The sequence below is a fragment of the Epinephelus moara genome, chromosome 22, assembly GCF_006386435.1.
Source record: "Epinephelus moara isolate mb chromosome 22, YSFRI_EMoa_1.0, whole genome shotgun sequence".
NCBI lineage: Eukaryota > Metazoa > Chordata > Actinopteri > Perciformes > Serranidae > Epinephelus > Epinephelus moara.
Genome location: NC_065527.1, coordinates 11,910,846 through 11,934,849, shown reverse-complemented (window position 1 = coordinate 11,934,849; position 24,004 = coordinate 11,910,846). Strand labels below are relative to the sequence as shown.

Here is a 24,004-nt window from a genome sequence, read left to right as displayed (position 1 = left end):
AAAAACAGAAATTAGTGTCAGATTTTCAAATTCCCAACGGTCCAGAAGTGTATTATGTGTGTTATGTGTGATTCTGTCAGGAAATGTAACCAGACGTTTTTTGTTTTTTTTTAAATAAATCATATGCACTAGTTCTGTAAAAAAATAAAAAATAAAATAAAAATAGATAAATAAAAAAAAATTCTGTATTTCCCAGCACAACTGAGAAGCCATGAATGACTCAGCTCAGGCCAACAGTCACGTGACAAAAATTCAGTGAAACTTTGACTTGACTGCAGGCTGTTTCCGCAGAGGAGAGGACAAGAGAGGTCGTACGCAGAGGATGTTAAAATGCAGATACTAAATGTAAATTGCGATGCAGTGAAATAAAACTTTTGAAAAATGTGGTGGCGTGTTGTGTCAAGAGACCAAGCTGTGTCAAACATGCATAGAGACTCGCACAGAGACACACACTCCATCTTGCCCTTTTCACTCCATTTTCCCTTTAGCTGTAAAATTTCTGTTGACAGGAACAATAAATTTAGCTCTGGCTGGTTTTAGCCCTCATCCCAAGGCCACAATTACATTAAGTACACTATTGCCTTGTGTGACATATTGTCTTTTGTAATGAATGTCTGTCCACGCAGCTCACTCACTGTTCAATCAATGACTTTTGGAACTGAAAAGCTTCTTTAATGCCCTCTACATCCCATTCAGATGACTTGGCTTTTCATGTAAAGTGGTGTGCGGTAATTCTTCAATATTTTAGTCCCAAATCAAATTCAGGATCAGGTACGCAGCAGGGAAATCGTGGGCAGGGATGCAAAGCTGTCCTGTTTTACATTGCCGTGAATCAATTGCTGCACATATTTTGCTTTGAATAGGAATCATTAGCTTGCAAGATTTCCCTCCAACGCTGTCACAGAGGAATTGGAAATCTCATTTGGGTGGCTTTGTTGCATGTACGTGGCTTTTGATCAATACTTTCCTTATTGTTTATTTTGATGACACACACATTGTGGAAGCCTGTTTACTGCACCTGCAATAAAGAGCATTTCTTTTTCATCTTTTATATCCAGCTAGATGTTTTTTTCAACTTATGTCCTCATTCAACTTTTGAGTGAAGTTTATGGAAACCTAAAAGTGGTCCAAAAATAAAATGGTATTATAGATGCGTTTCAGTCTGACAAGGTAATTAACATATTTAGTGAATGTCATAAAAGCAAGGGGGGTCAGAAATGGCCAGCGCTTTCATTTATTTATTTATTTATTTAGCCGTACTGCCAGCAAATCTCAGCAATTAGTGGACATATTTTTCAGGGAGATGAACGTATTTTCTAGGCCAGTAATTTCATACCATTATTTATTCGACAGCTGGATTTCAGCTACTATTTATGCAAACTTGCTGTTGGAGGAGACTATCTCCACTTCAACTAAGCAAGCTAAGTTTCCATCCAAGTATTCTGTCTGTGTCTCTGCCTCTCTTGCCCAGTTTCTTCGCTATTTCTACCTTCCCTCCATACCATACATCTGTGTTGTCTTGAGGAAAAAGAGAAAGAGCTGGTGTAAGCTGATCCGTTGGCAGGGATACGCTTCGGAGGAAAGCCGATCACCCTTTCCTCAGTCTGTGATTCTTTCTTTCACAATGAAACCCAAATTCCCTCCAGGCCCACCACAATACTACAAGGCCCCTTTCCAAGTCCTTCTTGGACACCCCCCCTCCACCACCACCACCACCTCACACACACACTTAGACATAGATTTATGCAGATGTATACATGTGTACACATGCCAGTGTGTACTCGGACACAAAGGGATGGGCTGCTTCGCTTTCAGTTCAGTGGAATATGACTGTGCGCATGTGTGTCGCATTAGATTCTGTCCAAACACTCAACAGATGGTGACATTTAGTTTTTTTTCTCTTTCCCCCCACCATGACAACAAGGTTAAGGGTGTGAAGATGGCTGAGTGGGCGTGTTGGGGTTTGTAGGGTCAAGCCTGACACATGCTTCTGCATCTGTTAATCTGCACTGTGCTAAAAGGCTCTAACAGTTGATTAGGGCAGATAAGACCGATGTATCTGGATGCATCATCACTGTACAGCGCAGGGGATGAGCAGCAACAGGAAAATGACTGTCTAACCCTAACAGACTTGTTAGTAACAGAGATGTGTACACAGTATGTCTTTAAGGTTGAAGTATGGGTAATATAAGTAACCACAGCATACGGCATGTTAGCTGTCTGTCATGTTAGCTTAGCTACTGTCCACATTTACCTTTCATTTATAAGGATAAGTTAAAGTTCCCCATTTGTGTTGTGAAAGCAAACTGCACGGTTAATATACTTTTAGTTGAAAAGAAGCCTCCTGTATGATTCTGGACTGAAGTGAAGTGTATTAAACTGCACTGTGGAGCGTGCTGACACTGACAACCAGAGATTACTCTGTGACAGCAGTCACTTATGAATAGATCCAACACTGGTTGAATTTGTCCAGTTGACTGGTGTCATACACTCATGTTCTTTGTGAAAGGAGTACCCTTAGAAAGAGCAAGGTTAATTTCACTTGTCATTTTTAAGTTGTTAAGACTTCAGAAAAATAAGTAAGAACAACTATATTTAAGTAAAGTTAACTATTAAATATAAAGTTAACATAATTTAAGAGAAATAGTTATATTTCCTTCCTTTGTTCAAGGCAATTGTTTTCCTAGATTTTTTGGGGAAAACAGCCAGCAATAGCTGATGACAGAGGCATAATTTTTTGGGGGTAATCTGTCCCATTCTTGCAAACACAATATCGCAACAACGACTTGAGGGAATTTCTTCAAATTTGGCTCAAACGTTCACTTGGACTCACCAATGAACTGATTAGATTTCGGTGGTCAAAGGTCACTGAGATCTTGCTTCCATCACATTTTTGTGGATGCAATTCCTCAAGAAGGCCTTAAGGGAATTTCCTCAAATTTTGGCACAAACAACCAAGAATGAAGTGATTACATTTTGGTGGTTAAACATCAAAGGTCACTGTGACCTTATGAAACATGTTTTTTCTTGCCAACTCAAGAATTCATACGCTAATTATTCATACGCAGATGTGTAATAGGATAAAACAATGAATTGATGACATTTTATGTCCCAAAGGTCAAAGGTCAGCTTTACTGTGACATTATAATATTCTGCAAAAGCACTTTTCTAGCCATTACTCAAGGTCATTACTCAGGAACAGAAGGAGAAAGATTTGGTCAGATACTAAATTGGTGACACTAATCTTGGGTGTCCACCTTGAAACTGTGCTGATTGTAATGATCTTCTGAGCTGCCGGGGGGCAAGATGTGTGTGAAGCGTCCATGTCCTCATAGACAAAGATTTAAACTGTAACTGCAACTTGCCATATACACAGAGGCACACAATTTATTGTTTCTTATATGTGAAATTAAAGTAAATAAAAGCTTCGTTTCCACTGAGGGAAATGGATTCAGCTTATAAAACTAGACAGGAGGTCTTCATTGCCACGACGGAGGTGCACCTCAGGTGTAGGGCGTAGGGTATGACACAGGCTCTACGACAGCGCAGAGCCTTCGTGGATTCAACACAGAAGTATAAATCCTGCATTAGTCTTCACTAAAGCTTTCAGCAATGTGGTTTTATTTACATCCACCTTATCATAAGCCTTTTAATGAGCCTTTGGTGAGCATTTATACCAGTGTACACAAGTGTTGAACTTGGAGGGTGTGAACATGTGGGACACACTGCAAATTGTCATTTGTTTTAATTTTGGGAGAAAAAAGAGGAGTAAAAAGAACCCACTTAACATGCTGCCACCATGCAAGCCAACTTCCCCTTCATCCATTTGCTTCTCCACCTCTCCAACAATCATTTATTCACTCGTGAAATTAATGGCAGTCATTATCAATATCTCCCTGTTCATGCAACACGAATCAGTATTGAAATTCAGGTTTGGAGCACACTGAATGAATGTTACATGCCAGCAAATTGTTTTAAAGGCTATGAGACCATCTAATAATTAGCTTAAATGTTTTTCCATTGAGTGTATTGGAAAAATGCCTTAGCTCCAGGTGTAAATATATTAGTTCAGCGTAGCGCCTTGTAAATGAGGTGTAATTTTCTTCAAGCAATATGAGATGACATGCCAATGAATTTTTACCTCACTATGACACTACTAATAGCATTGTAATTTCTTCTGTGTGTTATTGTTATGGATAATGACACAGTATAACACAGAGCTGATATGGCACCAGGCTAACAGTTGCTACTGGCTTTTATAATCGCCCAGAAAATAGCTTCCTGATAGCTTTGGCAGCAGTGGTGGTCATTTCTGTGCTGTTTAATCAGCGCTCATATTCACAGCGTATACTGTCTGTTTCTGTTTTGCTGCTAATCACTGATTTTATGGACCTCATAAGGGTAAAAATTGCAGTTGTGAAGTCACCAATCAGGAAAAGTGGCTTTCCATGACACCATAAAAACATACTTTCCCTCTTTGAACTCCACCACGTTTTTAGAAGGCCACTTTCTTGAGGGCTCTTGCTTTGCATTCTTCAGCTCTTCAGTCTTGTTATAACATTGTTTTTATTCCCTCTTTCTATTACTTCTTCTTGCATACCTTTGCTTCTGCCCTCCTCACTTAACATTTAATCTTTCAATTCAGGCCAAGCAATCTAAGGGAAAAAAGAACCTTGGTCACACAAAGCAAGGCATCGACAATTTTTTCACTTTCCAAGAGTAATTTCATGATGAAGTGTGGTAATTTGCTCCTCTTAGGTTGAGCTACCTTTAACTGCCTCTTCTCCCTCCGTTAGCATTTTACCTACATTACTGTGAAGAACATGCTACTATTACAACACTAATATCAGTTAAACTTACTATCATCCATAACTTTATTATATTTCCACAGGGCTGTTGAAATAAAACTGTGGATGAATTCTTTTTCAACTGATCTTTTTTAAGGTTTGTAATGTGGTGCGGCCAGCTTGTTCTTGAGTTCGGTACTCCGGTCTGCTAACATTAGTCCCTGAGTAATGACACATGATGTGATGACAAATGTTTCACTTTCATAAGCTCCTTTTCGACTAAAGGAACTTTGCCCAGGGAGTCGGGATCTTTTGGTTTTGATGAACCCCTTTTCTTTTTGACAGCAGGGACCAGGGTCTAAATTAGGTTTCGGTAAATTACTTTACCCCCAAAAAAGTCCTTGATGGAGGGGTAGTACTTTCTGAAAGCACAGGAACTCTTGCAGTGGGGTTTGCAGGGATGACTGTCGCTGATTGGTCAAGCACACAGAGCTGCTGCTTCAATTTCCGCTTCATTCGTAAAACAAAGATGTACTCTAGTATCCATTTTACATTCCCTCCAGGATGTTGCCATGTTACGATCACAAATTCAGCCAATCCCCATGAATTCTGCGCGACTTTGCAATTTTGTCCAATCACCACAACTTTACTGCAAACTTCACTATTTGAAACAGGTAAAATCTCATTTCATTGATTCTCTCTCTGTCCGTTTATTATGAGACCACTGCTGCAGGACCAGAGCTCTGTGCCTGGGACACAGTCACACGCACACAGTGACTGAGCTAACTGTTAGCATCACACAGCTAATAACAGGTTTAAGGACAGAGTCAAGCCATTTTGGTGTCAGTGTGAGATTGGCTGCTCGGTGTGGGGTGTCATCCGCTGCTGTGAGGCGTCTGCCCAAGTAACAAAAAATGACAATTATGAAATCATGCTAATGTGTTAGCTTATGCTAACAGGTAAGAGAAAGCAGAAGGAGAGTGACTTATGAAGGCGATCCTTCAGCACTGTGTGACACGGCATCAACAGCTGATTGCACCTCCCCCAAAATTAATATAGGTTTTTAATCTGTGGGACACTGGATGCTAATAATAATAAGGTCCAAATCCATAACAGAATAGCAACTATTTGCATTTTGCTTTTTGCAACATCCCAACATGCACCGCAACAATCACAATAACAGCCCTCAAATCCTGGAGCGACTGATTTTAGGATGAGGGGAGAACGACTGCTATTCTGGCTCCCAATAACACAACAAGACGACATTTTGAGACTCCTGTATAGCCTACAGCCCTGTGGTGGAGAGTCTCGTCTTGCCTCCAGCTAATGAAACGTGTGACGTCGACCCTAAAGGGGTCTTGAAGATATTGAGAACAGAAAATACAAAGAATACACAAGAAAACACTGTAAATATACTTAACTACTGCTACTAAAGTATAAAGTATAAACGAAGGATAACATACTATGGACATTAGATAGGAGCTTAGAATTAAGTTATAGAAAATGTACAAACACCTGCCGTCTTTGAAGATAAACTATAAAATAACTTTACACCATCTGTATGCTGCACTCTGCCCCTGTGGTTCGACTTCTCATCTTTATTTTGTCGGCATAACTTTATTGACAACATACTGTAGTAAATTTTTAAACTTGAAAGGTGAGCATAAGATAGAGCAGCAGCATGCAGATGTTCCACTGAGAATATATCGAGAGCATATTCCACAAGACAGACCCACAAAGATGAAAACTGTTGGCATCGTATTCTCGTCTATCACAGCTGCTAATGTTGCTGAATCTGTCTGTGTTATAATACTGATGAGTAGTTTTCTGCATTCAAACTACTCTGACATCCCAACCTGCCATTACACATCTTTGAAGCTGTTTAAGTGTGCAGAAGATATTTTTCCCCCTTTGAAACCCATGTATGTCATCTGTTGACCCCCTCCTCTACCTGATTTAATAATGCATAATTAATTCCCTTCTCAATTTCATCACACACTTATGATTTACACCTTGTTTTTCCATCAGCACACATGTCACATGTCAAGCTGACGTGACGGTATGAATATGTATGAGTGCACGGGTGTGTTTGTGTGCAGCGTATGCCATAGCCGGGAGACAAAATGGCCTTTGCTGTGATTGAGAGGCTTAGTACTGCTGTCTCTTTTCACAGCATGGGATCCTCTCAGCTTGTCTGCCATTTGTGAATAACTGATAAGGCAAAGTTAAAAGCACTGACTTGATGATGTGTCGGGGTGCGCTTGATAAAAGGACAAACAGAATACTGACTTCTAAAATGTCAACCGGGCTAAATTAGTTGAACAACATTGGTTCTTCATACTGGTATTTCAGCCAAAAGATCTTATCGAGATGAAAGACGGAGCAGACATAGATGTGTGTAGATGCGGGTAAATAAATGAAGTTTGACGTTGAGAGAGGCTGAGATTTCTTAAGGGGGTGAAGCCAAAGATGAGAAGGGGCAGAGTTGAGGATTTCATGCTGGGAGCCAGAGAGAGGAACGCTTCATGACTTGTTAATCAGACGTACAAAGAAACTCAAAACACTTGGCATCAGGATGCAGCCTTGAACTTTTGATAATGTCGAGTTAGCGTTCAAAGGGTGTGGCCTGTGCGCCAACGTGTGGAACACACATGGATCAGTTGGTGTGCTTTGTTTGGTGTGTGTGTCTGTGAACTTCTACAAGGACCACATGCTGATCTCCGCTGAGGGCCACAAATGAAAGGAATACTCCACATCAGTAAATAAGACAATACCATTCTCTACCACAGTGCACTTAGATGTCTGCACTAGGAATTAAAGATGAGGGTAGAGGCGAGGAAGGGGAAGAAGAAGGAGATAAGATGAGGGTTGTCATGATTCTTCATTGCAACCCTGCATTTCCCAAAACAGAAGCACCTTACCCAGGGACATTGTTAAGTCTGTTGCCTACAAGTTATCCTACTCTATTATTACACCAGAAGAAGAAAGTTTACTGGAAGTTACTTGTGCTTCAGTGCATCTATAACTATTTATGGAAAACATCGTACCCTAACCAGTAACGTCCATTCTTAAATAACAATCACCCTTGATAAAGGAGCACCTTACACATTTTCATTTAGTATGTATGTAATTGCAAATATGAATGAAATACATAATAGTTGCCGATGCTCTTTTTGCCTCTTTGCCGCTGGCATTTCATAAAACCAAAATAACCTGTGGGTCTGCAATAGTCTGCATGATAGCAAAGCACGTCTGAAAAAATGAACTGCTAACTGGCTGTTCAGACCAAAAAAAACACCACCAAAAAGATGTAAAGAAGTTGGTTGGAGCATATTGTGTCAGGTATGAGACACTGAAATACGATCCAGAAGGATGCCAGTAGTGGCAACCCACATTTCCTGCAGTGCCAGAGCCGCCCGGTTAACGCTTTAGCTTAAACCTACATCATATTGGAAATGTTGATATGATAAGTATTAAATGTACACATGTAACATTCATGTTGTACAGAAATGCACAATGCCAACTTTTATTTCATGAGACTGGGCTGGACTGTGCCAGCAAAGTTTTCTCACTGAAAAGTGGAGGCTGTTAAGGCTGATCTGGACAAGGCCTAAGACTGAGACCAATTTATAGTACTTCTTATGCTCGTGTTTACTCTCACTGGCCTCTTAATTAGGTACACCTTGCTAGTACCAGGTTGGACCCCTTTTGCCTTTAGAACTGCCTTAATTCTTGGTGGCATAGATTCAGCAGGGTGCTGGAAACATTCCTCAAAGATTTTGGTCCATATTGACATGATAGCATTACACAGTTGCTGCAGATTTGTTGGCTGCTCATCCATGATGCCAAAGGTGCTCTATTGGATTGAGATCTGGTGACTGTGGAGGCCATTGGAGTACAGTGAACTCATTGTCATGTTCAAGAAACCAGTTTGAGATGATCTGAGCTTTGTGACATGGTGCGTTATCCTGCTGGAAGTAGCCATCAGAAGATGGGTACACTGTGGTCAGGACACGGTCAGCAACAATAGTCAGGTAGGCTGTGGTGTTTAAACCATGCTCAGTTGGTACTAAGGGGCCCAAAGTGTGCCAAGAAAATATCCCCCACACCATTACACCATCACCACCAGCCTGAACCGTTGATACAAGGCAGGATGGATCCATGACGCCAAATTCTGACCGTACCATCTGAATTTGGCAGCAGAAATCCAGACTCATCAGACCAGGCAACGTTTCTCCAATCTTCTGTTGTCCAGTTTTGGTGAGCCTGTGTGAACTGTAGCCTCAGTTTCCTGTTGTTAGCTGACAGGAGTGGCACCTGGTGTGGTCTTCTGCTGCTGTAGCCCATCTGCTTCAAGGTTGGACGTGTTGTTGGTTCAGAGATGGTCTTCTGCAGACCTTGGTTGTAACCAGTGGTTATTTGAGTTACTGTTGCCTTTCTATCATCTTGAACCAGTCTGGCCATTCTCCTCTGACCTCTGGCATCAACAAGGCATTTTCACCCAAAGAACTGCCACTCACTGGATATTTTCTATTTTTGGGACCATCCTCTGTAAACCCTAGAGATGGTTGAGTGTGAAAATCCCAGTAGATCAGCACTTTCTTAAATACTCAGACCAGCCCGTCTGGCACCAACAACCATGCCACATTCAAAGTCACTTAAATCACCTGTCTTCCCGATCCTGATGCTCAGTTTGAACTTCAGCAGCTTGTCTTAACCCCGATCCTGATGCTCAGTTTGAACTTCAGCAGCTTGTCTTAACCATGTCTACATGCCTAAATGCATCGAGTTGCTGCCACGTGATTGGCTGATTAGCTATTTGCGTTAAAGAACAGTTGAACAGATGTACATAATAAAGTGGCCGGTGAGTGTATATAGAATTGCTAAGCAAAATGTCTGCTGTATATTTGAAAATGTGATTGGCAGTTTTTCATGTAAACTCATTACCCAAGCTCCAAAGACAACCTCAGGACCAATATATTCATCAGGTCTACATGCTGCCTCTAGGAACAAGTCTAATGATTATTAGTAATTATGACATTTTCTTTCAACAGCTAATGGTTGTGTTCATTGACATTTTTTCATTACTAAGTTTGTATTTTATTATTTGGAGACCCTTTTGTAAAATGTTTTTCAGCCTTATTGACTGGAGCGACAGAGGAAATCATTTTTGGCTTATCATGAGACAGGAATCATCCATATAAGACAAATTATTATTGTAATGAGAAAAGATTGATCCCCAGAGGGCAAATGCGGTTGTGGCAGAGGCACAGGAACAGATATTAATTCAAATTAATTATAGTAAAAATTATTATTATTATTGATAATAATAAGAGGTGTATAATCTTAAATAAGAATCTAAGTAAAAGTAGAAACTATACAAGAGCAGTTAATGACAAAACTACATGGCAGATGTCACAGTGATGGGATTAGTAGCAGCAGTCTGGTGGTTAACGTTGACTCCAGTTTCGACTGCATACATTGAATATCAACAGTGTGAGTTTAGCACTGGATTCATTTTCTCCCAAGGATGGGATCCTGCAACATAGTGTGGGTATTTTATAATTCAATTATTTCGAGTGTATTTCTTTGTGGTTTCACAGCACTTTACTGTGGCATTTCAGTGCAGGTCGAACTGAAGCTGTTAAATCTTTTCAGCATGTGTACCAAGACTGTGAGGCTTCCAGAGACAGGCAGATGGATAATAATATAATTGGTGAGAGTTCCCATTTGCTTTTACCATCAGGGAAAAGGTACAGGTCTCCACTGTGCAGGAGAAATAAATACAAACATCCTTTTTTCCCAGAGTCTATTGGAATGCTGAATAAATGTAGAGCAGAGAAAGGTCACAATTTTTAAGTTTTATTACAAGAGGACATCGCAGTTTGTTTCCCAACAAAGTTTTGCAAAGTTTCTTTGCATGTACTATTTCTATAGGAGACAATGAAAGGTTATTCCATCATAATGTATCAGGGTGAGATATCAACCATGGCCTGATTGCCCCTGGCCAAAAAAGCCCCACTTCCACTGAGCAGTACGGTACGGTTCAGTTCAGTTCGGTACGCTTTTTTTCTGTTTACACTGTGAAAAGTTGTGGATGGTACCAATGGAAACGTTCTGTACCGTCCCCATTTTTGGTCCCCCCTCTGTTGGTGTACCTAGCACACAGATCTGGTACTAAAAGGTGGAGCTGTGAACACTGCAGTCCGTTGATTGGTCAATAGCAGACGGTCACTCTGCTCAGGGCTGAGTTGTGGCTGGTTTTGAGGCTTAATAGAGCTAATTCAGCTAATAGAGCTAACAGCTAATTCAGCTAATAGAGCTAACAGCTAGTTGAGCTAATATAGCTAATTCAGCTAAGAACTATCAGCTAATAGAGCTAACAGCTAGTTGAGCTAATATAGCTAATAGAGCTAACAGCTAACTCAGCTAAAGCAACAGCTACTGGAGCTTAACACAGCAAATTGCCCTTAATGTAGGGAATTGGTTTTTATAAGTTTACATTTAGCCATCAAACATATTTTTGATGGCTAAATGTAAACTACATATGTACTTGGTGGCCCATTTGGCCAGTGCTTAAAAATATAGCTAAGTGTATAGGCTACCCCTGTGTATCATAAATAATAGCTTATTTTGGGACAGTGATCCCCTCAGTGCTGTGCTATTAGTTTAAAACTGTAGTGTCCCGGTGCAATTCTCTCTCGCATGAGTTTTACAGTGGAGACAAAAATGAGATGAGTCACACTGTCACTTCACTGCATTAAAGAATGAAGATGGAGCCGAGAGGAGAGGGGGAGGAATGAGAGACAGGGAGTGAGGGATATACATATTTTGCTATCCTTGGTGATAACATTAATGTCAAGGTGGAAGCGGGAAGGAAGACATCAAAGCTAATGAATATTTATGGTTGCCCACAGTAAAGTGCTGTTTTAGAGTGAAGTGGGACAGAATGGCCTCATGAAGACAGCACTTTAGGGCCTACTCTTGCACAGACTGTGGGTCTATGAATATTCATTGTTCATTGTCCCAAAAACAATTTGCTTAACGCTTCTGATTTCTTCTCATCCGTAAAATGTGCGTAAGGTTTTACCTATGCATGGTTTGGCCTATAATGCTATTTATCTTCACTTTTGATAGGTCTGTGACATGATGAACTCTTTGTACAATTAAATGAGGATATACAAAATGGTATTTTTTTTACATGTGCTCTCTGAAAGCTCAGTTCAGTGGAGAAAGCAGCAATGCTATCTGTAATATCCTGTGCTATAGAATGCTGCATTACATTCAAGCTGAATTCCTGCATTTAACAGCTCAGTGACACATTGTTAGCGCGACATGTGTCACTGGCTGCGGCGCAGCCTGTATGGATGTTATATCAGAGCATATTTGTTGGAAAGTATCGGAGCGTGTTCAAAGTGGAATAGTCTATAACCCCATCATATGCCAGACAGCATGATGTCCTTGAGCATATTTCACAACATGCTGCATTAACCTTCCCAACTGTGCATTTGTCAAAGTGTCACAGCCGCCGCAGCCGACGCTGTTTAGAAAACCTTTTATGTCATATTTTCCATGTGGAAAATCTGCAGGTGAGAATCCTGCGGAGGTAAACCCAGTTACATAAAGGGAGATAAGGAAAAGCAGGAGAAATGATCAGAAAGCAGAAAAAGAAAATACATTTCGGTGTCGGGACATAGGGTGTTGCCATGGTTACTTGTCTCACACTAGTGCCAGCCTATCCTAGTGTAAACACTGCCTGATGAGTACAAGGAAACACAGTGCCTTTGTGTCGTGCGGTCTGGCGTACAGTACTCTAAAAGATTTTCTGAGTGCAGGTTCACTTATCTGATGTGTGCATGTGTCTTTTTTACTACCTACTGGGTTTGCTTAAGTGGTGCTGTCAACCACTTAAAAGAAATAAATGAGAAGGAAAAACTCACTTTTAATATGTTCTTTGTGAATTCTACATATCTCCCTTTGAGCAACTTTTTTTCCCGCTCTTATTCCAACCAAATTAGCACCACTGTGTTTCGGTAAAATATTCAGCTCTTTAAAAACCTTCCCCACTCTTTCTTCTGCACATCAGGGTGAACAAGTGGTTGCACAGACCTTCACATGACCTCAGGGGAAGACATTTATTGTCTGCAAAAACCAATCTGTGTCCATCAAAAAAATAGTGCGTAGGTGAATTGTCCTTGAGCATGGCAGTAAAGCATTTTCTGTATTGTACATCACTCTGAGTTAGCATCAGCTGAATGCCTAAAACCTGAAGGTGATTGTTTATTTTTTACGGTGAATGATGCAAATTTGGCTCATATTTTCATAATTCTGGTATAATTGCAATAGTGCCTTCTCCTCCTCCATCTCTCCTGCTTTGTCACCCTCTCCATCATCCGTCTGCCTTTCATGTGTTTCTAGCTCTCATTAACAGCACACTCCTGTAAGCCCAAGTGCCTCTTACTGTCCAACTGTTGAGTCACCTCTTGACTTGTGAAGTAAGCACAGTTCCTAGCCTCTTACCCAGGCCCTGCGAACTGTGTGTCTGTTGCTGGAGAGCCTGAACAGACTTGAATAAATCCTGTGAAGTACAGGCTAACGCTGTGCTTTATTAACCTGGGCAGTAGAGAAGTGGGGCACCTGCTCCAAAGCAGCGATGTTCAACTTAAGGCCCGTGGGCCAAATGTGGCCCACCATGGGGTGCAGGGTAGCCTGCCAACCATTTTCTAATTTACAATGAAAATGAATAGATTCACAGTGGATTTTTTTTGTACTTTGAATGTAAATAAGGTGCCAGAGTGCATAAAAAACATCATTTTAGAGCTTGTTTCTAAATCTGAAAGTGCCAAGGGAGGTCCGAGCTAGGCCTCAAACCCTAGAAACACCCTTGCGTTCACCTGACCTGTGTGGAGCTGCTGCGACTGGCTGTTAAATATCTGATTTATCTGTCATTAAAGCCTGGTGTCAAACCTTGTGCCCAATTAATTTAGTTAATACATTAATAATTCAGTTAATTTGAAAATAAATAATGTCAAAGAAGGATGAGTTATCAGCCGTTTAATCTGTATTCTTTTTATTTGATAGATATTATCAGTGTCAGTTAAATTTATGTTTATTAACTCCCTGGCCTCCTACTGGCAAAAGAAGTTGAGTATCCCTGCTCTTCAGGCACACACCTGCTCTGTACAGGGGTTGCATCACACCCTTATAGCCTTAGCTGGTGCTGCCAGGGAGACAGGAAAAGTAGGCTCTTTCACAAAGACATTTTGACATGTCACTGTAGGAACAACACAGGTGTGAACAATTAAATCAGTGATGGCTGAATTCTATTTATCTGCTTTGATGTCAGGACACTTGTATCCTGCATGGTTGTTCACTGTCACTCTCACTGGAGCATTTGAATAGAACAGAGTCATTGTTAGTGCTTTAACACCTGTGCTTTTGTCAGGGGTGTTGTGTTAGGGGTGAAAGTGGGACTGATTACTCAGGGCTCCAGTGGGAGGGGGGCCCTCGAACAGCCTGAATTAGTGCCACGACTAAAAAAAAATTGCTTAAATCAGTAAAAGGCTTAACTATGTATAAAAAAAACAAAAATCCTAGGGACTGTTCATAATTTATTAGGGGGGAGGGGTGGTGCAAAAAGGGGAGGGCATATGAAATAATTTTCTAAGCACTGGGGAGGGACTTATGATTTTTTATTTTGGCTTAGGGGAGGGGCATACAAATTTAAATTGCTGTATTTTGTACTTATTTTACCACCGATTTTTACAAAAAAACATGCGTTCAAAGTCTGCGTTGTCTTAAAAGATCACCAAAATTTCACCATTTATCATGGCTAGAAACTATAAAAACAAAAATTACCGTTGGATTTTTAAATTTCCTGTTCTTGAACACATCATGTGCAATGAAAACCAAAAACAAATCCGAACCAAATCTGAGCTTTAAATAGTGCTACCTCAACCTCATCAAAATCACTTATTATTTTCTACATCTCATTTAAAACTTGCCCAAAAATAAATCATTTGTAGGCTACGAACAAACGAGCATGCACGACAAACGTGAGTAAGAAACTGAGGCTTTTTTTCCAAGTCCAGGATTTCGTCTTTAACTTTTAACTTTCAAACATCAAAGGGTACATTTTAAAAATCTTATAACCAATTTATGACGGAGGAAGGGTCATGCATTTTCTGCCAGTCACTCAGGGAGGCTCAAGGAAAAGAAGTCACAACCCCACCACTCCCCTCCTCTGATAAGTTAACAACAGTCCCTTAAAGACGCAAAATAGTTTAGTCGCCCCCTGCACTTGGATTTGTCTCTAAATGCACCTAAAGCTAAGTGAGTGACTGCCTATGCTGCTGGGGCACCACCGTACACTGTCATGTCTTACCCCAAAGAAAAGACAGAACAAAAGGAAAGGGAAAGTAAGCAAGTGAGAGACGTCCATTAAAAGAGGATAGGGGGCCCACAGAGCCTGCTGATGCATAGAGCCCAGAGTTTGGTGCTACACCCCTGGCTTTCCCTTCTGTGACAATACAAAATGGCCGCCGTAAGAAAGGCTAATTGGTGTGCTGTGGCTGCATGCAGGTGAGTTCAGCAATATGATGAGGAAAAGTGGATCGTATGTTGCATTTGCTCCCACATTTTAGTCAGTTTAACTGAAAACTTCACTTTACTCCAAAGCAGTATGTCAGTGTGAGAACAGTATATTCCCGTAACGAGAGCTTTGCTTCTTTTTTAGCACGTTAGCTAACTAGCTAGTATGCTAATTAAGCAGGGTAAGTAATGGATACCAGTTACTGCTTATGCGGTTATACTGCTTTTTTTTTTTACACTCAGTAAGTTGTATTGCAACTCATATTTTAGGCTACATTCAAAATGGGAAGAATAAGAAAGTGCTACGTTAACTTATCAGTGACACATTAGCCTGTTCCACCATCGTTAGCTTGTTACTGTAGAAGTTAAAAAGCTTATTAACTGTATTGTATTTCATGAAAAACAAAAAAACTACATGTATTAGCGTTACTGTTGTGACATATGTAACATATAGGATGTCACAAACTGCTAATACTTTATGAACAGCACTTAACAGGCCTGTGTGCATTTTTAATCTGTATAACGTGTAACGTGAATTCGGCCTCCCTACGAGATGGTAGCATGTTAGCATGGTGTTAGCTGTATTGTGCTGTAATGTACTGTGTTTTTGAGTGAACACACTGGTCGTGTAATGGTTTTGAGTGCACCATGCCTTCTCTTTACAGCTTAGAAAAGCTAAGAAAATGGTGCTCACTCAGAAAAATTGCTGGCAACAAACAGGCTACAGTGATAATCACAATATACGCAATGCACGCGCTGTGGAGCACAATATTGAGCCAGTTCTACCTATGGAGAGGCAACTCTGTGGCACCTTGTAATGGAAAAGCAATCAATGGAAGACTATTAGCTGCTGACATTTACTGCCTTTGAGTCTTTTTTCTCCCCATCGTGTCATATTATGACTTCAGTAGCCCTCCATACTATGATCACTCAACTATAGTGTATTTTTCATGTTATGTGAGTCGTAGTTGTGTATAGTTTTGCAACATGTTTCTTATATTACAGTTTAAAGTTCTCTCTGTGTCAACATGTGTTGCAAAGAGCCATTTGTTGAATTTCAGAGCATAGTGATATTTTAGTAAAAAAAACTTGTCTGGGTATCATGCTTTAAGGTTACTGGTAGAGTGGAGCAAACATTTCCCATCTCCCACACACCCTCCTCAAACTGCATTTATGCAGGAGCACTTGAAACTCTCAGGTGATGGAGCAGACACGTGGGGCATGCAAAAATGTAGTGGCTTTTGAAGTAGTTTCAAGCAAACTGCTAAAACACTGTACGCTGTATATATTTTTTTATTTTTTATTTTTTGTCAAGAGTATGTGTGTATTGTATAAGTCAAAATCAGGCTATTGGCGGACCCTTACTGTGTCTGTGATGGTAATAGTTTGCCAGAGCCTTGGGGGAGCTGCTCAGCAGGCAATGGTGTGTGTGTGTGCATTCGTGCATTTGCCTGTGTGTTTGTGTGTGCGTATCAGCAGGAAAGGGTAGAGCAGGCCCCACAGTGCATGTCTCAGAAGCCAAGTCATCAACCCTTTTAATCCAGCCCAGCAGGGATGTGTTTCTGTTTTTGGCAGTGCATGTGTATGTGTGTGTTTGAAGAAGAACTCCATGAGAACTGCTGCCATAAAGTTAGTTATGTTATTCTTAGGCAAAGAAGAAATCTGTCCATAAATATCTTCTAACCCGACATGCTTCTTTGGTCTAGATTTGAACAGGAATATTGATGAGTTTTGTCCTTGTCATGTTGATTTTTTCAGGTTGTGTTTGAAGATATTTCCTGATGTGTCTAATGGACAGTCCCCTCTCTCTCCATCCTCCTCTCTTCTCTCTTCCCCTGCAGGACGAATGTCATAGGATGAACACTGCTGGTGGGGTGTGTCTGTCTGTGCTGTCCTCTCTCCTGGCTGTGGCTGGGGCCCTGGCTGCCTTGTCTGCCCTCGCTCTAGCTCCTCTCTCTGCCCTGGCTGAGGCTGCCTATGGGGCTGCCGACGGCATCCCCAGCACTGGGGCAGAGGGGGCCCCCTTGCCTGTCTCCTCACCATGCTCCAGCCTTGTAGCTGGGGTGCTCTATGGCTCTTTCTCCCTAAGGGAGCTCTTTCCCTCCAGGGCGCCGGGCTGTTCCTGGTCCCTGGAAAACCCTGATCCCACCAAGTACTCCCTCTACCTCCGCTTCACCCGTCACCCTGTCATCTGCCGGACACACTCCCCCATGCTTCTCTCCCTTGACCACCACCTGGCCAATCAAAGCTGTCCCCTACACATACAGACAGCTGCTGCCAAGGATCAGGAAGTCATTGATCTCTGTGGCAGCAAATCCAACCCAGAGGGCCCGTACTCCTTCCTACAGTTTGATAAGAACTTCGTCCAGCTATGTCTAACGAGACATCCAGCTGCAGATGAGCCTCAGGTATCTAAGGAGTTGCTGGAGCTGAGACTGGTGGAGGTGTTGCTCATTAACAATGAGAACTCGAGTCAGTTTACCTGCGGCGTGCTCTGTCGATGGTTTGAGGAGTGTTTACGTACAGGTCACAACGGAGACCAGGAGGTTTCTGACGGTGATGGTTGTGGGATGACCCAGACGGGATGTATCTGTCCAAACCACAACATCATGGCTCCACCTATTCCGTTGCTCCCGGAGACACCCCACAGTTTTAGCAACGGCTCGCTGGTTCCTGATGACTGCTGCGTCACCGAGCTGCATTCTAATGAAGCAATCGCCATAGCACCCAGAGATGTTCGACAAGGTAGGATCATGTAAAACATTAGCACATGTCTCTGCACTGAGCATATTGTTTATGCCCTGTAACACGACATGCTGTGACACAAATTTCCAAAGAACACATAATTTTTTGGTGGTGGCCCATATGTTGCTAAAACCATGAAATAATTCAACCACATGTAAACAGTTGTTTATTTGTTTACCAAGCTTGCAGTAACAGACAAGAAAAGTTTGTCTTGTTATCCTGGCTTTTGATACCACTTCAGGGAGGTCACATGCCTCCACTTGACAGAGAATTCATTATTTGAATTTTGTTTGTTGGCCTTTAATTAAAAAACGAAGCAGTTCAAAGGGGGCTCTTTAAACCTCTCATCAAAAGATTTGTAAATGGCTGTCAAAAATTCAGCCCTCTGATCTATATTTTAGAGACACCCCATGTGGTCAAGAGGTGTGGCTCCTAGGACTTCAGTTTCCATGCTGCACACTATTGTGTGTGCGTGCATGTGTGTGTGCAAAACCATCTGTTCGCAATGTTTGGACAAGATCAGATTTGACACCCATGCACACACACGTGCAAATGGTCATTCATACGTCAATGAATTGAACATGAAGCAGACAATCCCTTCGCACACATAGCACATGGGAATATGTATGCATGTGTGCATCTGCAGAAATTCAGTGTGTGTTTGATTTTGTGTGTTTGTGTCTGCCTGTAAGCAACGTAGATAAGTGTTTTATCTGTACAGAGATGGACGAGTGCTTGCACTAAAGCTTTCTTATCCATTTTAGTTTATCACTGCCACCAGAGTATTTTCTTTAAAGTAATTAAATTAGACTAATGTAGAAGTGGGCATAGATATACAGACTACGTTGTGCTTTGTCTTATGATTTTACAGAATTACATAATAATTTTCCTTTGGGTGGATTATAGGCATGTTTGCAGAGCGAACAGCACTAATTAGAACCCAGTTACTCTTATTGCAAGCCTTTAACAGCACACTAACACACATACTGAGAGCTCTAGGGAGTCTTACCTTGCTGACGGGAAGGTTATCGTTCTCTGGATTCAATCAGCGGGGGGGGGGGTTATCATCTAATATACTCAGAGCGGGAGAAAGGGAGGGACAGGGAAGAGACATGGTGTAGGAGGACTGATGCACTGTTGCTTGAGACAAAAGCCAAACGGATAGCGCCGCTTAGTAAATTGATGCCAAGTGTCGGGGTAATACTGAACTTATGCCAGTTGCCTGGAAGCTCTGTTGGCTTTTCTGCATCTCACCTCAAAGACACTGATGTTGCATACATATTGGTTAGCGGCTGGTCTCTCTATGAGGAACCGTTCACCACTCATGGAGACTGCTGTGAACCGCAGAGAGCCCTTGATGAGAAGATAGCCTGACGAAGTGTGGGCAAGCCTTTGTGTGCGGAAGACTGTTTTCTTCCAAACAATTCCCCTATGTCCTAATTACCCTAAAATAGCAGAATTACTGTAAACCCAACATCGCGCTGTCAGAGTGAGAGCCAGAAGCTTGCCTCTATCCTGTTTCTCTCTCCATTAAAAGACAAACACTGACACCCTCACCGAGTCAGACTCTTGAAAACGAAGTTTAAAGTCTAACTCTCTCCTCCTTCATCTCTCTGTCTCTCCCTGTCTCCTTCTCTCTCACGATTTGACTCCACAACCCTTCCTACACCTTATCATTTACAAGGCAGTTATGAGAACAGTTTGCCTTTTCACCTTTAAAAAATAAACCCTCTTGCACATGCAAAGTGATGACTTAGTGGTGCTTTTTGACATTAAATAAAGACGGATACACTGAACCCTATTTTTTAAAAGTGATTTCTCTATTGAAATATCGTTGGGCAAGACGCTGATCCACAAATTGCTCCCAGTGGTCATACCAGCACCTTGCGTGGTAGTATATGTAAATGGATGAGTGAGAGGCAAATAATAAATGCTCTGGAAAAAAGAACCATATTGAGGACAACTTGATGGACAAAACAGAGGAAATCTAAAAGCAGGACAGAAGAACCCTCACCATCCCACAACAAGGCAGCAACATTTTATTTATTTTGAATTTAATTGGTTATATTGATTTGGTAAGTAGGTTGGTTGTATGTAGTGACTAAGATGTTCCCATATACTTTGGAGTGTCTGTGGATGATCTTTAACAGAGTACATTTAGGCCGTGACTCACTCATTGATTTAAAGGTGGCACATCACACTTCTTTTTTTTGAGTGGGACATTTTGCTCGACACGCAGGCTGACCATTTTTACCAGCAGGGCTGATATTGTTTTCACCTTGTGAATCTGTGTGTGCGGCATCATGGCTAAGTGTGGTCCATGATAGTGTCACAACCGTGCAAGATGCAGTCATGAATCTTTACAGGTGTTAAGTTGAGATCACTATGAAGGTTGAGTTTGAAGATGGATGTGGTCTGAGCAAGAGGGGTAGGATGTAAGAAAGGGGCCCGCATTGGTTTTATTTCACAAATTGGCATTGCAGCTGGTGTAATCCCGTTTCAAGTACGGATGCACCGATCCGATATCTGGATCGAAAATTGGCCCCGATATCATCAAAATAGATGGATCAGGTATTGGAAAATGCAACCTATACCTGAGGCGATCCTTTCCTTTTAAATCTATTGCGACGCGAGCTACGTCATACGTCATGGAGCGAAGCAGAGAATCTGCTGTGTGGAGGTATTTCACACTATTTCAACTGCTGTTGCACAATTGTTAATTTTTGTTAAAAAAATGAATAGTTCATCATTGTGTTAATCTGTTTCGTCTTGTTTCATTTTATCTTAAGAAAGAACTGTGTAGTCATCAATGCCTGATGCCTCTAGTCTTTTCTGTTCTACATGTAAAGGTATATAGCTTTTTAGGTCAACCATGGTATCGGATCGGTATCAGGTATCGGCTGATACTCAAAGCCACAGCATCGGGATCGGTATCGAAACTGAAAAAGCTGGATCGGTGCATCTCTAGTCTCAAGATGGTCTCTTGTTACATTTCATCTTTCTAATCCTGAATAAGCAGGAATGGACCAAGCCACAGAGATATAAGAGACTGATCTGAATAATTGTCTATTCCTGCACATGTACTGTATGTCGATAGCTGTTGGTACAACAACTCATACTGCACAAAATATATATGAATAGCCGTCTGACATCCCAGTGTTTTTGTCTCTGAAATGAAAATATTTTGATGATTGCACTCAAGGTGGTCTCTTGTCTTCTGAAGATTTTAATTATACATAATTAATTGATACAAATAGCAATTAGCAAAATAATTAACCATGATTTTATCTGGAATGTGTGTTGCCTGAAAACTGGATGGACTGAAGAAAAGGAATTCTCAGCACAGATTTTATCTTCCTATTGTGATTCTGGCTGTGATGTACAACAGTCTATTATACTGACTGACCTTCAGTAGGCTTATTGTATTATTTCTGTATCAACAGAACCCTTGGCAGGTCTTGCTGCCTGAAGCTGAGGATGGTTTTTGTTTCGTGACTGTTTCTTTAATATTAAGGGTATGACAGGTGCAGTTATCAAATTATACTTTGCACGACATTGGGTGACCTGAAGTGACATCATTTTTCTGTGCAGGTAATATCTGTCAATAATGAAAGGTATTTAGTGCAGATGCCTGTTTGTCCTTCATCCTCCAGGCTAGAGGAGACAGAAATAATTGTTAAAAAAGTACACATCTCAATGTGGAGTCTGGACTGTGACATTATACTTTCAGTCCATATGTACATTTTTAATTTTAGCCAGAAAGGACCTGGGTCTTTGTCCATTAAATCTATGAATGCATTACCCCATAAGTCATGACACTGAGCAGATTTTAACCACATATCTATGTAAAACACAAACATTGTCTCATTTCCATATAAATTGGGTATTAAGGGGCAATGCAAGCTGAATTATGTTATATAAAACAAGTTTGCTATTTTTCCTATTTATTTACCAAATAAAGGTATCTAACCCTTCTTTTATTTAGCATGGAAAGGGATCACATACGCGTTTGTGTACATACATCTGTCTTTACTGCTGAAGCTCTAAAGAGGAAGCAAAACTTCTCTGTATTTGACAAGCTGCTGATCTCACTCCATAGAAGTTTATAACACACAATAGAACACATACAAAGATCAACACAAAGACCAACATGCAGAAAATTCATGCACCAGAGCCTTTCTATAACTATCCTGCTCCTGATGCAAGTCTTAGAAACCATATAATCACACACACACATACACACATTCACTTTTTGAGCTCCCGAGACATTGCATGGCTGAATGTAATGTCTGCCAAAAGGGAAAAAAACCCAGACCTCCTGGTTCTCCTGTCAGTCAACAGCACCCCCTCCTCCCCAACAGCCCAAACATAGATGCGCATCATGTCAGACACAAAAACAAGTATACCACTGTGTATCACCGTCTCATTTTCATTCATTTCCTTCTCCTCACCATAGTGACATTTTCAGTGTATTGATCTCCGCGCTACCTTTCCCTCCTCCGATCTACAAAACCCTTGGTCTTCTCTCAGCCAAATGAGCCAGTTACATCAAATTCCGCTGGTGGTTGATTTTCCGCCAAACTTCTCTGCCTGACTGTATGTGTTTTGCCAGAAAGATTACGCATGCTGTTTGAACACATGCAGCTGGTATTTATACCTGCAAGAAAATTTGTGATAAATGCTTATTTACCCAGTTTATTCAACCAAGGGCTTTTAAACGTTCCCTCAGGCTTGATAGTCAGTCTCAAAGCGATAATAAACCCCTTTCAGAAGGTTGGATAAGCAGGTTCTTCTTCATTTTTGTAAATTTCCTGAAACTGAAAATCTGGCAGTCAGACCTGCTTGTGGCATTGGCCAGATGCACACAAAAGTAGTCTGTGCAAGTATTACACAAACTATTTTGTCCACATTCCTCATATTCATATATCTGACCCTGTCCGTGTTCGCTACTGAACTATGCTGGTCAGCTCTGCGTTGCCAGGGAGCCTGTGTGCTGAAAAAACCAAACGGCCAGAATGTGGTTCAAGTTATTAACAGCAGCAAGGACATACCATCAAATGCTAACACACAAACCAAGTACCATACTTTAGTGAAAAGATATGGAGGTATAAAAAGCGGATATACTGTATGCTTTATGCATGAAAAATGTTTTTGTACATGGATGTAGGATGTATTTACTTGCTGTGTGTGCATAAGAAGGCTTTTCAAACCCACCAGTTACAAGTACTTGACAAGCTCATCTGACAAAACATCAACAAGGATAAACAGAGAATCAGAATCAGCTTTAACGTCCAAGTATGTTTGCATATACAGAGAATCTGATTCGTTTTTTCTTTTTTTGGGGACTCTCAGCGTCTATGCACAGATGTAAACATGTAGCTAAGCACAAGTAAAAAAGCTGAGCAAGGTAAACCAACATTAGTGTTGCTGCTGTATACAGATACAAGTGCTGTGTGTTGGCAAGAATCTGGCAATATGATGTCAGGGTTCTTTAGTACCTATAGGGGAGAAGCTACACAGGTAACCTCCACATAAACACCTAGAGGAGCACATCTGTGCATCATTGAGAATTAGGAACAACCTCGTTTTAAAACCTTAGTGGTCGCATTGCAATTTTACGCATTCATTGCTCTGGGGATGACAGTGTCAGTCAGTTGGTCAGTCATTCGTTTTGTTTTTTCAGCCAGTTGCTCGGTTGATAGGTCAACCATTTTGGTCCAGACTGAAATTTCCTAACAATTGTTGGATGGATTGAGATGTCATTTTGTACAGATATTCATGACATTCACAGACATTGTTTTATTCTGATGTTGGTAATCCTCTGACTCCAATGCTACCTTGAGGTTCACATTTGTGGTTTGGAGAAATGTCTTTACAACTGT

General features: G+C 41.1%; 1 protein-coding gene across 1 annotated transcript in view; it reads left to right on the top strand.

Annotated features, from left to right (window-relative positions):
- The window catches only part of adgrb2 (adhesion G protein-coupled receptor B2), a 273,447-nt gene that overhangs the window by 78,659 nt on the left and 170,784 nt on the right, over positions 1 to 24,004 (top strand). The window contains exon 2 of the mRNA XM_050035088.1: positions 17,219 to 18,122. Coding sequence (XP_049891045.1) covers positions 17,234 to 18,122 — 889 coding nt within the window. The 5' untranslated portion in view covers positions 17,219 to 17,233. The remainder of the gene's footprint in view (positions 1 to 17,218; positions 18,123 to 24,004) is intronic.